This window comes from Hippopotamus amphibius, chromosome 5, assembly GCF_030028045.1.
Source record: "Hippopotamus amphibius kiboko isolate mHipAmp2 chromosome 5, mHipAmp2.hap2, whole genome shotgun sequence".
Classification (NCBI taxonomy): domain Eukaryota; kingdom Metazoa; phylum Chordata; class Mammalia; order Artiodactyla; family Hippopotamidae; genus Hippopotamus; species Hippopotamus amphibius.
Window position 1 is genome coordinate 130,236,691 of NC_080190.1, and position 15,924 is coordinate 130,252,614.

The window sequence follows — 15,924 nt, forward strand, 5'->3', positions numbered from 1 at the left end:
TTACATTTATGGGAAAAAAATACACTTGGATATATTTAAAAGCACAACAGACCAAAGGCAAGTGTTAGAATCTCTCGATTCATCCCACTTGTCACGTCACTCTTCCTGCTGATGGAAATACCCTTCTCCTTCTGTCTTTCCATCTTGTATCCTTTCTTTGCTTACCAGAGCATCTTTGCTCAGGATGAACAGCTACATTGGGTAGTGTGCTGTGTTAATGAGGCCAAAGAAAAGGTCTGAACCTTCCTCTGAGTCACTGAGTCTTACAGGGTGAAAAAAATTCCCCAGTTATCAAAGATATTCCATTTATCCTAGAGGCAATGTGTATTACTCAACCCACATAATGAGTCGAATTCACTCCTAAACCTACGCCATAAAAACAAGCCCTCAATACTCAGGGTTTATATCCTACAATGGGTAATGTGCATTGATAAAAGCATCTACTTAATAGACAACCAACCTACTATAAAGGTGAGTCAATTAACCATACTGACTCAGCATCTGGTTCATTTTCCTTAGTCCCTATGCAGAATCACAACTGTAAACTTCAGTGTCAACTTTTTCAACCCTTCAATTATCCTTACACCTGACAAAACTGGGGTTTTTGTGACTTAACAACTTTAGAATATTGCTCCATCTACTTTTTAATACAAGTTCCTTTTCCTTTTATGATAAAGCATAGGGGCACCAAGTTCTAAGTTTTTCATACTCCCTTGAAACTATGAATAAACACTAACTTCCTATCTGTAACAATAAGTGTCAGAGTCCATTTTTTAATCTTTCATTTTGTTTCTATGGCTCCATTTTCTAAAGCCATACCAGTTGTGTTTTGTACATTAAAACAGTTCTTACTAACACTTTTCTTAACTCCACCTAAACAACAAGCATAATGTGATTCATTATGATTACTACCTGAGTTCAAATCATAGGCCTGTCACTACCAATGGGTGGCCTAGAATATTTTTCTTCTGTAAACCTGTTTCCCCATATGTAAAATGTGTCTAAATAAAATGACATTTATAAAAGCTTGCAGTCAAATGCTCAAAACGAAATTCATTCTCCATTCATCATTTGACAAATGTTCACTGCCTGTCTAATATATGCCTAGCACTATTAATTCATGTCTTCCCCTAACTTACCTCCATAAAGTTTTTAGATAAATAAAATCTTAAAAAAGTATTGCCCTCAAAAGTATTCCACTTAATACGTGGGAAAAACCTACTTAAAGCTACCAAATTTTTCTATATTTGAAGTTACAAAAATCACAGTTAAAGAATATATCAAACTTTTAAAGCAGTTTTCAAAACAACTTTCTTTATTAGTTAACAACATATTCACCACTCTCTTGATATAATTACTGCTTTGGACTTACTTTGTGGTTCTATGATGTAACTTATTTATGTGTCAAAAAGACTTTATGCAAAACTCAAGAATAAATAAAAAGGAAAAGATAAGTGACTGATGAAAGTAACTGCAGTATGCTGACACGCTTATGTCAAAATCACCTTCCTGTCACAGAGGAATACAAGGTGAAGCTGATTTTGGGATATGTGAAAGCTTCTTGTTCTTAAAGTATGGGGGAGAGGGAAGTGAGGGTTCAAAAATGAATTGCAAAATCTCTATCAAATGTGAGATACTATGATCTGAAGCATGTCTACTGCACCAGACTCTCACCAAACTTTTTTTTTCCCTCTTCAGATCTTTATTGGAGTATAACTGCTTTACAATGTTGTGCCAGTTTCTACTGTACAACAAAGTGAATCAGCTGTATTTATACATATATCCCCATATCCCCTCCCTTTTGAGCCTCCCTCCCACCCTCCCTATCCTACCCCTCTAGGTCATCACCAAGCACCAAGTTGACCTCCCTGTGCTATGCAGCACTAACCCAGACTTTTACTTCCCAGAATTCTTCTGTAAAATACAACTGGTATGGCTTTATCCATGTAATAAAAATAAATGATCTATTATACCAAGAAAAAGGAAACTGCTGCCTATCATATGAATTTCAGTTCCACTATAAGCCTGGATGATAAAAGGCCTGAATATGTGACTCAGTTTGCTATGGAAAAATCAGCTTCCTAAATGAAAATCCTCTATAAAGAAAATCACAGGACATGTAAAAGTGATTTAGAATGCAAAAAAGGAAACATGTTATTTCCAGTGTGACAATTTTCAGAATGTAGTATAATGTGCCAAAATTAACACTTCTGTTCTCAAACTAATGGTCTGTGTAATTCTACCTATAGCAATAGTTTTTTTTTTTTTTTTTTTTTTTTAAATTAATGGTTACAAGAGATTAAGGGATGAAGAAATCAGGGTATTATTGTTTTATGGATACAGTTTCAGCTTGGGGTGATGAAAAAGTTCTGGAAATGGATAGTAGTGATGGTTATATAACAATGTGGATGGACTTAATGCCACTGAAATGTACACTCAGAAATGATTAAAATGGTAAATTTTATGTTATGTGTATTTTACCACACAATAAAATTTAATGCTATTAGCCTTAAAAATAAAAACATAAAAGAATGTGTTACTTGTTATAAATTCTTACCCATCTACGCTGATAACAAAAATCCCCCAAAGCAACTAACTAAGTTAAAATAAGCACCCAGTTAGATTAAGTAAATCATTAATATAAAAATATTCTGTCATTGTTGGACACTAGCATGCCAGGAGGATACACTTATTAAATTTTATGCACACACACACATTTATGGCCAAGATAAAGATAAATTTGTATAACCATATCTTCATTAGCCACATATTAATAGTAAAAGAAATCAGGGTGGGGTCAATACGTAATTGCAGAACTGAAACCCCTGTCACTACAGAATTATCAGACTTGCATGCAATCTCCAGATGTAGAAACAAAATAGCTGTGAGAATGGAATCTGTATTTTGAACCTTCCCCCACACTCTCCCTTACCCCAAATTGGGCTGATTTCCATTTGCTTACCACCAGTCCTAGTACGAGGGTGCGGACTCTCTCTCCTATCTCTGGTGAAATGTCATTGCCAAACTGCTGTAAGGTAGTGAGGAACCGTTTCAGCTTACTGAGCTGCCTGGCGCCACAGGCTGGGGGCAGCTGTTGATTAGCCAGAGAAGAAGAGGAAGAAGAGGAAGGCCCGTTGCTGAAGCCATTGGGCGGTGAAGGGGCGCCATTCAAGGCTGTGGGTGAATGGCTGGTGCCATTAGTTACTGTCCAAGGATACAAAATCAGAAAGAAAAAATAAACTTACAGAGAACACGCCCAAGGAAATTATAACTAAGTATCCTTTCCTTCCAATCTGGTGAATTTTATAATTTAAAAGCTGTTGGACCTATTGTGCAACATGGGGAATAGAGTCAATATTTTATAATAACTATAAATGGAGTATAACCTTTAAAATTGTGAATCATTATATTGTATACCTGTAATATGTAATGTTGTACCTCAACTATACTTCAATAAAAATTTTTTTAAAAAGGGAAAAAAAAAAAAAAAAAAAAAAAAGCTGTTGGGCACTTTGGTAAAATGCTCTGACTTCACAGGATTACCAGAGGCTCAGGTACTCCGTAACTAAATGAGTGGACTCCTCACACCGCGTGAGGATATTCTGCACAGAAGCTGATAATAAAATGGGAGCCGGCTGGAGCACAGGGACAGCCCTGCCTCCCACGCACACACATGCCAGCCACCTGAAATGTTTCAAACATAGAACAAACAGCATTTTGGATGTCAGCCTTTTGTCACAGTCTTACATCAATATAACAAAACTATTCCTCTCTAAACGACTCCCCTAGAGAAAGTGTACATTTGGTGGAGACTAAATTTATCACTGGACATTTTTAATCATGTTTTGTACACACAACTGACAGCTGTGTTTATAGAAAAATGACTTTCAAGTTTCAACCTTATACCACCCAATTAGAAGGCTATTTTCTCCCCCTCATATTTCTTAACCACTTCTTTAAGGAAAACACAAATTTTATATAAGAAGCCAAAATGGATATGGTAATTATCAAAGAGCTTTTTCTAGAAATCGAAAGGGGACATCTCAATCCAACTAATAGCACGGATTGGTGGTAACTCAGTAAATTCACTTGATAAAATTTATTTGAACATCCAGGTGATAATCCATAAGAACTAGGCTAGAAAATTTTGCACATTTCTCACCAAAGAAAATGTTGACGTTATCATGTTAGATCTTTATCAAACCCATCTTTTAAACATAATTCTGAAAAACTACCTCCAATAATAGTTTGAAGATGTTTTAAGTACCTTCTTCTTTTTTTTTTTAATTAATTAATTTATTTATTTTATTAGCTGTATTGGGCCTTTTTTTGCTGTGTGCGGGCTTTCTTTAGTTGCCGTGAGTGGGGGCTTCTCTTCGCTGTGGTGCGCGGGCTCCTCATTGCTGTGACTTCTCTTGTTGCGGAGCACAGGCTCTAGGTGTGTGGGCTTCAGTAGCTGCAGCACATGGGCTCAATAGTTGTGGCTCACAGGCTCTAAAGGGAAGGCTGAATAGTTGTGGTGCACAGGCTTAGTTGCTCCGTGGCATTTGGGATCTTCCCAGACTAGGGATCAAACCCATGTCCCCTGCATTGGCAGGAGGATTCTTAACCACTGCGCCACCTAGGAAGCCCAGTACCTTTTTATTCTTAAGTTTCAAGAAAATAAAATGGTCTCATCCCAAATGAGTATCAAAGCAACCCGTCGAGAAATGAATCTCACCAGGACCTCTCGCAGGAGGCATATGCTTATCACTGTGGCTTTGGGTAACAACAAGCCAAATGCAAGATGACAGGGTTACAACTTGGCACCGCTGCAGCCCCTGCTCCGTAAACGTCTGGAAAGGTCTTCTAAATGGCAGTGCAGCACTGCATAAGGAGACTGGATATGTATTTTGCCGATCCCTTATAATCCCATGGATCTATTTTTGCCTATTATTTTTCATTCATATGCAGATTTCAAGGCACACGGTCTGTAAATAGTATTATCTGCAACCAACAGCATTTATTAGTTTCACAAATCTTTGATGATATTTTAACCAGGACTTTCAGATTGATGAAAACAAAGCTATCCACTATCCGTCCTAAAATACACAGGAAAGAAAGGGAAGTTGCTATTGTCAGAGTATTCTGTCCTTTCTTCGGATGATACAAAAAAGCAATACACTCTACTGATTCAGAACATAAGCCTTAAGCCAAGTTGAAACGGAATAAACATTTAATAAACATCTGACAGATTCAAGACAAGAAAGATGCTCCTTATTTCAGAAAGTTTTCTGTATGAAACTGTTGCATAGAACAATCCCCCTTTTAACTTAAGAATGTTAGATTTTTAACATTTGTAAATAACAGAAGAAAATGGTATTAGACGATCACAAGTAACCTCGAAATAATTATAGCATATTAACATGTTTCAAGTCAAAATGAACAAACTAAAATAAGGAGCTCCACATTAAGTCAAAGGAGAAGTTACAGTGGTAATGAGTTACAGACCAATGGCAGTGTTCTTCATTCGCTAAAATCACAACAGACTACAATGTTGAAACAATAATGAAAAGGCAGGCAAATATTGGCAGTCATACAAATTATACTCAAGATATGATATGTCTGTACTCAATACCTACTCACTGGGAAACAAATTATTGGGGATGAGGCTTCATCTCTGCATGATACATTGATGTTGGATTTTACTGTCCCTTAATTTTTATTCAGAAAAAAAAGTAATTTGAACTTGAAAACAGAAACAGAAAATGCAGAAATGCCTACTTACACGTTGTTGGTGTAAATGAACTCGTTCTGGGAGCTCCTTGAGTTGTTGGGGGAGGTGGCATTGTGGGAGGAGTCAGCCTAGACGGGGTCTTCACATCCACAGGTGAGTCTGGCATGGTGGAGTGCTTCTCAGTCCGATCTGGAGGATGCCACCATCATGTTACTTTACTCTTTAAGCACCGCAGGTTTTTTTGTTTTTTTTTTTAGCACCTCAGTTTTATAAGTGGGACTCATCTTTTTCACAAGCAAGTTAACAGAAGAAATCCAACATCTTCTATCAATAAAATAGGCTTATCTACTAAAGCTTAAATCAAAAGTTGATCATCCAAACCCCACTTAAGAAGGTGTAGCACAGATGGCAGGACTTCATTTCTAACTGGGTAATTTTATATCCTATTGTTATTTCTGGCTTGGGCAGATGCTACCTTGGTAGTGTTATATGCAACAGCACAACTTCACTTGAAGCTGAAGCCAACATTAGCAAGAGGTAAAAAATAGATGAGGAAGTGGGACGGTAATGAACCCCTCAGATCAGAAATAACACAAATCTGAGGCTCTGTTAGCAGGTGGGATACTGTTAGAAGCTGGTGTTTTGCAATGACTTTTTTGTAACACCTACCATCCCCTTTTCCATGCTTAGTTTTCTAGACTAACAGATGAAGCAGGCTATGTCTCCTGGACATAACCTCTCACTTCAATTTTTCTTCCTGCCCTGTTTGAAAAATCACTACTACATAAATGTCACACAATGAAGTTATTATTGACTTAGAATTTGTGAGTTTATTATACCATTTAAAAAATATGAAACCAATACTTCAATTAATAATCTCAGGCAAAGTAAGAATGGAAAAGTCTCAAATTGAGAACTAAAAAGAACTAAAGACCCTTCTAATACTTTTTCATGAGCATGTGACAGGGAGAAATTTCCTAATTACCCAATAATGAACATTTGCACTTCAGGACTGTTTTATACTAAGTATACTTTCTCCTTGAAATTTTAAACTTTTTTCTCAATCTAATCTACTCAAAGAAACAGATCTCCAGTTTAAAAAAAAGGGGGGGGGGGTTTAGATCCAATTTTCTACAAACTTGTGTGCACATGCACACACACAGCCCCCCAACACCCAAAAATGTTTCTGAGGTGCCTCTTGCAGCTCTAGGCACAGATATCTCCCATTTGGACTTTTTGAAAAGTAAAGTAACATAGACTATTAATAAAGAATGGGTCTCTTTAAACATTATGATCACCATAGAGAAAAACTATCAAAATTACTTGTCAATTATTAAAATGAAAAGCCTAAATGACTACTACGACAATTCCAAATCTACCTCACCTTTATTCAAAGCAATTTCATAAGACTTGGGTTGCAACAGAACACAACATTGAAAAGCTGAAATAGCGTTGAAACCGTATTAGGGAAGAACAGAAATAATCATCATTCTAATGAGAGCACAGTGAATGATGATCCAGTGAACAGTATCAGGGTCTCTATTTCTTAGTTTCTATCGCTGACTGAATAACAATGACTGTCCCTACAGTGAATAAGTGTTCTGAGTGAAAAGACACATGGAGAGCATCTCTATCTTTATCTTATCGTTAAAAATTTGTCCTCATACTGCTATTTCAGGGCATTTAACGAGTACCAGTGAATAATTTATTCTAGAGAAATGCAGAAGTTAAGCAGGTTAAAACCACGTCTTTAGTAGTTAAAATTCATTGTACAGTCTACTCACCTCAACCAACCTCAGCAACAAAGGAATAAATAGCTTTCCACTTATGTTGCAGCTGAGGGAAGAGGTACAGCAGCAAATACAAGCCTCCCTAAATAAAGGCAAATATTTCCCTCATGCCAAGGAAGGAGGGATAAAGGGAGGCTTGCCAGAGTCGGCTGGGAGATAACAGTGGGAACTGCTGGTCCATCTGGTTTTCATTCCGCTAACACTCACATAGAGTTGTTAGCAAAGGCAGTCCAGACCCACAGATCTGAAGCACGTGGTTGCACAGACAGAGAAAGAAGAGCAGGAGGGGGAAGGGGAAGTGGGAATAATAGAAAAATAAATAAATAAATATATCAAGCAATAGAAGGAAAGGACAAGAAAGCAGGGAGAAAAGAGCCTGAAGAGGGAGAAAGTTACCGTGGACAGCTTCACCACCCCTAAAAGCTGAGCCTTGGTGGGCACAAGCCCTACCTTACTTACTCTGATGCAATTCTTGAGCAAAACCTAAACTTGAAAATATATCTTAAACCCACTTTTCAACAGTCTTTTTCCAATAGTCCACAGTAAGAAAAAGGAATAATAAACTATAAAGTTGCCAATGGGTTTCCTCTTCAGACTCTTTTAAGGTAAAGTTTGTATTTCTGTCCTCCTCTGCCCAATTTTAGAAAGATTTTTGATATATTCATAATTTTAACTTGAATACCTGTCTCGGTCCACTTGTGTAACGTGATTCCCATCCAGGATTTAATAATAACAACAATTATTATAAAAGGTAGATAAACAATTTTTTTAAATTCCTGAGATGTCAACAGTATTTTAGGAGTAATAACCACTGAGCCAATGAATAGCAAAACACCACTACTTCTTAACAGGAATATATACATTCTCACCAGAGTATATGTGTATATATTTAGGATTTTGACATTAGCCACATTTCTGTGATGGCTAGCTTCACTCTGATGAAATGGAGTTCCAACCCAGAGGTCCTACAAACTTAGATAAAGTGGGACCATATGTAACTCATTCTGTGCTGTTCAGGGCAATCAATCCAGGACTGAGATAGATGGTGAAATAACCAGCCAAGCCTAGGCCATACACACACAAAAATGCTCTGGAGTACAGATTTAAGATAAATTCAGAAAATGTGTTTCAAGTGTGCTGAGTTCTGTTGCATTTGTTTTGGATTATTAAAAAAAGATTGAAATATATATTCTTGAAAATTCTATAGCAAACAGCAAAAGAGCTATGATTCAAACACAGAAGCATTTCACTCCATTTCAAATTAGAGGATATAGTAAAACCAATATTAAGTTATAATATTTCTTACGTAATTTTTTAAGTTCATGAAAATTATACCGTTCTTGTATGTAATTTCTATTTTTAGTTGCTGTAGGGTAAAGCTGACATTTATTGAAAGACTGACACCAAATGATAAGGAAAAAAAGAAAAAAAATTATCAGATCAGGAAATTATGTATTTTAAAAGAACTGACTTTACTTCTACTGTAATGATTCACATGACTTCTAAACAAGAACTTCCCTATGTGGTAAGTTTTCAACTCACATGGCAAATATCCAACACATATGTACCAAAGATGGCTGATGCATGGAAGAAAATGTGGCATATATAAATACATTCCCAATCCCATTTCAATATTCAATTCAACGTCAGGGCCTTCTCCAAGTCGTATGTTTTCCATTTCTTTTGCTGCTGTTGTTGTTGTTTTATGTAAAAAGGTATGGCATAATCTGCCATGGCACTTCTTTTACTATAGTTAGCTCAAATAGTTCCAGATGTGCTTTTAAGGTATGACGAATAGGCATTCTACATTTCCCTTGTTCACATACCATTCTAGAGATGATTGGTGTAAAAAGAGTTCAGTATTGGTATAATGAAAGGGACAACATTTTCTGTCAGAGTTCATCATGTCAATTACAATAGAAGAAATATCTTTGTTTCATAGGTGTTAGGGTTTGAGGAACTTTTTGGTCAATTAAGTTAGTCCAGAGTTAGTCTTATTTGCGTTAAGTGTTAGTTACGAAAGCTAGAAGGTATGCACTGAAGAGGATTAAGCCCAAGTGGAACCACAGTACTATTAATGGAAAGGCAGGAGGAACAAAACTGGCACAGAATTTGATTTTTATTTCTCTTTAAAATATGGCAAATATGGTTCTGACAACAGAGTCATTTAGTGATTCCAGTGCCTGGGTGTGAGATGTTATAGGCAACTGTCTGCAGACTGGAAAGGTAGCCATCAAGCCCCGACAACACCACCACCTCATTTCCCTGATAAACACCTCTGGTGACATTCATTCCTGCTCATTCAGCAATGCCTGAGGATAAAAGTCAAATGCTAGCATTTTAAGTTGGGTGTAGTGGGAAGGATATTTAGCAATAACAGGAGAAATTCCAAGTTAAGACAGACTTGGTTGTAAATGTACTCTTGACCATTAGCAGTGAGCCCTCAGGCAAATAAGTCACCCTGAGCCTCCGTCCCTCATAGGTACAGCGATACAATCCTCTACCTCACCAGGACCCCAGTGCAGTGCCTACTCATATTAGGCACCAATATGTGTGAGCTCCATTCTCTTTGGCCTTCCTCTTCACAATCCATTTATAGCTTTATTTCCAATGTCTTTCCCCCCATTCTATGCTCTGTCTATACAGGACACCCTGACATCATTCCTTGCCTTTTCTGCCTTTCTTTATTATGCTGTTGTTTCCTTTACCTAGAAGAATCTGTCCCATGTTGTACATTATTCACTGCCCATTATAGACTCCACATCCTCTTACAGCTTTTCCCAGTTGCTCCAGATGTCAACCACATCAGGCTTCCTCTGCCTTTCTTTTAGCATTTATCACAGCCCATGTGTACAACAGCTGTATATGTGAATATGTATTATACACTCAAACACCCGAACCAATGAAAACAGTAAGCAACTCGACAGCAACTTTTTTAACTGCCTCCTTAAGATGACATTTAAAAAATAAACACAACCATGGTTTTCACAAGAAGGATGGTTACACTCCTAAGTTTTACAAATCCATTCCCTATATCATAGCCAGTTCAAAGGTAATTTTATGGCAAAAGACAAACACACAACCATCAACAGCATATAAATATATGAGGGAATAGAATACAGGTAATATGTGAAGATACTGAAAATCCAAAATTTAGTTCAACTGTGCAACCAACTTATTATGTGCTTTAAGGCAAGTGTAAGAATGACCTATTACCTCGTGTCTTATCATAGGTGTTATATGAAGATTGTTATTTCTGAAATATAAATCTGATTGGACCTATTCCCTGATTTAAAACCTCTGGGAGTGTCACACTGACCACAGAATAAAATACAAGCTCTTTAGCTTAGCTTATGTCACAGATACTGTTGAGTTGCTACTCAACAGCCCTTATCCCCATCTTCCTTGTTGAAGAGCTCTAATTTTATTCAGGTACAAAATTTGGGGGGGGGGCAGATTCTCCTTGTTTTACATTAATCAAGTTATCACATTCCCTTTATCAGCAACAGGTTTCAGAGGTGAGAGTTGTGCTCCAATTCTGGACAATGGGTCATGAAGGGAGGTCTATGAAAAAAGGTTCTAGGAAAGACATCCTCACTCTCTAAACAGAGACCCAAGGAGAAAATAGCCCTTCTTCTTCTGATAGGCACTACTGTAGCTATAAGTGATTCTCTTTCACTTCTTTGGAGTCTACTCTTACTTATTTATAAAATTAAGCATCTTGGAATACACGACCTTAAGGATCTTTTGCAAACTCTAATATTCTCTGGTTTCTTTCTCCAGATATGGCTTATGATCATCTCAAACACTACCCAGAGAAGATACATCTGACAATAAAGTGACCACTGGACTTCCTCTGTTCACATAAATTTCTATGTCCACAAGAATATGTCTGCACAGAAATTTTTTCCATAAACCTTAAATTAATATCTATCTCTTATTTTCAAATACATTTTCAATCCTCATTACTAAATCTCCATTAATGACTTGGTTACAAAATAACCCTACAAATGTCCAAATTTCATCAAAACACTCACTTTCACAGCTCAGGTTCTTGAAAGAGTAATCTACACTCACTTTCCTTATTGCCCATTCCGCCTTACATGTAACTCGGAGTGGACTCCTACGAGACTTCATGCCTAGAAAGTTTCCCTTTGGAAACTACGGGGACTGCCATACCTTCCAATCTCGTAACTACCTTGAGAGCCACCATATTCTTTCATGGCCTTGTACCCAAGATGCCAGCGGCTGGCCCAGGCACAGCATTTAGTCCAAGATGGGCAATCTAAGGAAAGAAAAACAATCGCAGTCCAGAAGTAGCAAACCACACTGTCTGCTGCCCTCCATGTCCAGAAAGCAGGTCTGTGTTGAAAAAGAAGGCAACCAACAGGCAAAAAGAAACAAAGAAGCGGCAAGGGATTGTCCTGATAGTGCTTTGTAGTAAAGTTCCTCATTCTACTGGATCCTAGGCACAAGTTGCCGCTCTAAAATTCCTACAATTTGGATCTTCCAAACAATCCTAGTCAATCCGTCCCTCCGTTGCCTAAAACCTAATTTGAGTTGACTTTTCACTGGAAACCAAATCCTGACTAAAATAAACCTGGAATGCAGCATCAACGCATTCTCCTAACTCCCACTGTAACTCTTCTAAATTTTCCCTTCATTATTAATCCAAGAAACATTTGTATCCTTTATCTGGCATCTTTGTAGCGCCCGACACTGTTCAGTACTTCCTCCTTCCTGAAACATACTGTCCCCAGGGTTCCACTATTCTAAAACTCTCCTCACTTTTCTTAGGCCTTCCTAGGTGCTCCTTCTCAGTCTCTTTTAATGGTTCACTCTTCTCCACCTCAGTGGTAATTACTGTTATTTTCTCCCAGTGTTCCTCTTCAAACTTTCACTCTATACCTTTTCCTTAGTGATTTCATCCAGGTGGAAGATGGTAAGTTAAGACCTCAGAACTTAAGGAAAGATGATGTTGACCTTTTTTGACCCTTGTGATTTCAATCAACTAAAGCTTGGATTCTGTCAACCTCTGCCCCAACTTTATGTTGAATTCTCCTCTGCTCAAGCCCAATCACGAATATTCAGGTAGCTTAAAACTCCCCCAATTTTGTTGCTGGGGAGACACCACTTCGAGAAGGACCTCCAGTGTTCTCCTTACTTGCTGCAAGTAATAAATCCTTCCTTCTCCTCATCTTTGGCTTGGTTATGTCTTTTGCAATGCCCACCAAGAGGGGAACCCAGTTTTCAGGTAACAATAAGGCATGACGTTAGTCACAACTTTGAAACACTAGAACTTTCAAGAGACATGACATATTTAAGATATAATCATCTACATCTTTTTTTCCATCCTTAAAAATCCTAAAAACAATTTCTACATCCTGAAAACATTAACCAAAGATAAATCTTTGAAATGGATTACTGAATTCACCAGTTTTGAAGCGCCTTTTAGCAACCATAATATATTTCCTGAAAATTTTTATATCAGAAAAGGAGATATGTAAGGCAATTTATACACATATGACATGGTTTCCAAAAGCTCCTTTTTTCACAATAATAGTATCAATGTAGTCATACATCATACATATGTACATTTAAAACAAAGGAAAAAAACATTTTATGAAGCAAAACCAATTTGTTCCACATTTCAAAGTTTTTCTGTTGCTTGTCTATAGATGGTGGGATTATAGATTAGTTTCTTTTTGTTATCTTTCTTTTATTTAAATATTATGCAATTAACACGTTTTATTTTTGCAAGGGGGAAAAACACACACACACAAAAACCCTTAGGATAAGTCACCTAAAATCAGGCATTAGGTACTATACCAAATGTCCTGCCTGCTTTCTCTCACTTTAAAATCTCACTTGAAAGGTACTGTAAATTTGTCCATCTTATATAAAAAGGAACTGAGGCCCAGAGAGGGTGGATAATTTGTTCAAGGTTACAAGCTAGGACTTACTCCAAGCCTTCTCAGAGTTCATTATCATCTATAACTAATGTTATTTTATACAAGATCTGGAAAACTGAAATAAACATTCAGTAAATATTAAATCTACAGTTAGCAGTATACTAGAATTGCACCTTCCAAAACTACTATACTAGCCACAGGTGACCATTTAAATTTTAATTAATTAAAACTAAATAAAATTTAAAACTTAGTTCCTTAGTTACACTAGCTACATTCAAGAGCTCAACAGCCCTGGAGACATGGCTACCATATTAGAAAGCTCAATTATAGAGTATTTCCGTCATCACAAAAAGGACAAAACAGTAATCAAGTGACTCTGAAATGCTACACTTAGAAACAAAAGCTCCATGGCAGGAGTCCATGGAGGTGACAATGTGGGGATGCAGGGAAGGAGCGCCTGAAAGTGTGGGGATGCAGGGAAGGAGCGCCTGTGGCCTCATCCTAAACACCTCCCATTCCCATTCTGATCTTTCACTTGTTTTATAGACTGAGCTTCTGCATATGAATCTGTTTGATGGGTAAAAGGAAAAATAAAAGTTTGAAATCCAATGACTAAGATAAGTGAGCTCTAAGGAAGCAGGAGAATAAGTCACACTCAGTCCAAATAATCAGTCAACACTGGGATAACGATGCTAATGAGAACAAGACCAAGGGTTCAGTCCTGGAACAAGCTGGTCGGCAGCTGAGTCAGCAGCTGGTCCAGAAACAGGGATGACTACCGGAAGTAGGACATCCTTCCTTTAAAGAGCATGAGTTACGATGGGAGATGGCAAAAGAATGAGGTAAATCCATACTAATCTATCACAATTTCTAGGAAAACAACTTCAAAAATTTCTGGGTCATCTCTTTTAGAGGCAATGAATTTCCCTTCCCTTCCTCGATAGCACTTAAGCAGCTAGTACTTGACACATTTGAGTGTTTCCTCAGTCATGGTGTCAACTTCACAAATGCAGAAATTTTGACCTATTTTGTTAACTCCACAGCATTTAGAAGGGTGCCTGAAACAGTAGGCACTTGATAAAGATTTGCTGAATGAATGAAGAAAGTAAGCAAGGAGAAAAGCATAGCAAGTTTCTGACAAAACAGGCAGAGACATATTAGAAACTCTACAGTCACCCCGAGTGGGGCAGTGGATAAGTAAGCAGACAGGAGACATGCTGAAAGCACACACTCATTTAAATGGAGGAGAGGCCCAAAATAATCTAAATCAGTTCACTTATTTTTTGACAAAGATGACCTGCAGGCCAACAAGAGAAAGCACTATAAACATGAATAAGTACCCAAATGGTGTTTCTAGTTAGAAAAATCAATTACTAGTTTCATAAAGTGTGGAAAGGAATACGGGTCTTATGCATACTGGCAGACTCCAGGCATTACCTGAATGTATAAGCTCCTTAGAAATGTCATCTCTCCCACATCTGTTGTTACCTTTACTCCAGTGATTCTGCTTCAGAGTCTAATAACCACTTTCTGGAGGTAGCTCCTGGAGTCACCAAGGGGGTTTCAAGCGGCCTGGGGTTAACAACGGTACTTTAATCAGCAAATTCCACATTAATCCGTTTTAAGACTTAATATATTTTAAGATTCCCTTTGGATAAAAGGGACCTCCTGTTTAGGAAAGACAAGTTTGAAACCCCTGGCACAGGCAACCAGCTGAATGTTTGCTGAATGACTGTGATAAAAACATTTACTAAGGAAAAACCACAACTCCTAAATACACAGAAAAGTAACTCCTGCTTGTATAAAGAGCAGAGAAAGACAAAGGTATCACCAAGGGCCCATAAGTTGAACATAAGCATTTATGTAACACCCTGCCTCCAAAGTGCAGATTATTTGAGTAGGTGAAAAAAATCATTAGATAGTGATCCAAACCTTTATCAGTCTCAAAGTACAAACAATTTTTACTCCATCAAGATTTGTCTTATTTGCCAGTGACAAAGAAGGCTACAGCGCTAGCTCCAAGAGCTATCGCAGAAAAATGGTAGCATACACAACCAGTGCAGTTATGATTACCCAGACAAGCATTAGTAAATGTAGGCAGAAAATCGTGAAGGTGCACAGAGTTTGTGCCAGCGACTAAATTACAAACACGCAAATAGCAGGAGCTCAAATGAATTATTTGTTGAATTTAATTGAACGCACTCTTAAAAACAACCAACCAGTACTGTTAAGTGTAGGCTTCACATTATAGGCAATGGGAAGGCCCAGAGTAGGCAGCTGAATGATATACTCATTTCTATATTATAGGTATATATGGAGCAGAGAATACATGGGGTAAGAAAGGCAAGAGGGCAAGAGGGCTGGATACCAACAGCGTAGGCAAGAAATGATACAGCATCCAGAACAGAAGTGGCCCTGAGAATGGAGAACAGGAGGGAGATTCAGGAGACATTTTAAAAGTCTAGTCAAATTCAAAAAGCTTGGTAACAAAGTAAGATAAACCTTG

At 37.6% G+C, this 15,924-nt stretch overlaps 1 protein-coding gene across 3 annotated transcripts in view; it reads right to left on the reverse strand.

Annotated features, from left to right (window-relative positions):
- The window catches only part of RUNX1T1 (RUNX1 partner transcriptional co-repressor 1), a 138,829-nt gene that overhangs the window by 51,861 nt on the left and 71,044 nt on the right, over positions 1–15,924 (reverse strand). For all 3 annotated transcript variants that reach the window (XM_057736268.1, XM_057736267.1, XM_057736266.1), the window contains 2 exons: positions 5,768–5,905; positions 2,963–3,204 (listed from right to left, as the gene is read on the reverse strand). In XM_057736268.1, the coding sequence (XP_057592251.1) occupies positions 2,963–3,204; positions 5,768–5,905 (380 nt within the window). The remainder of the gene's footprint in view (positions 1–2,962; positions 3,205–5,767; positions 5,906–15,924) is intronic.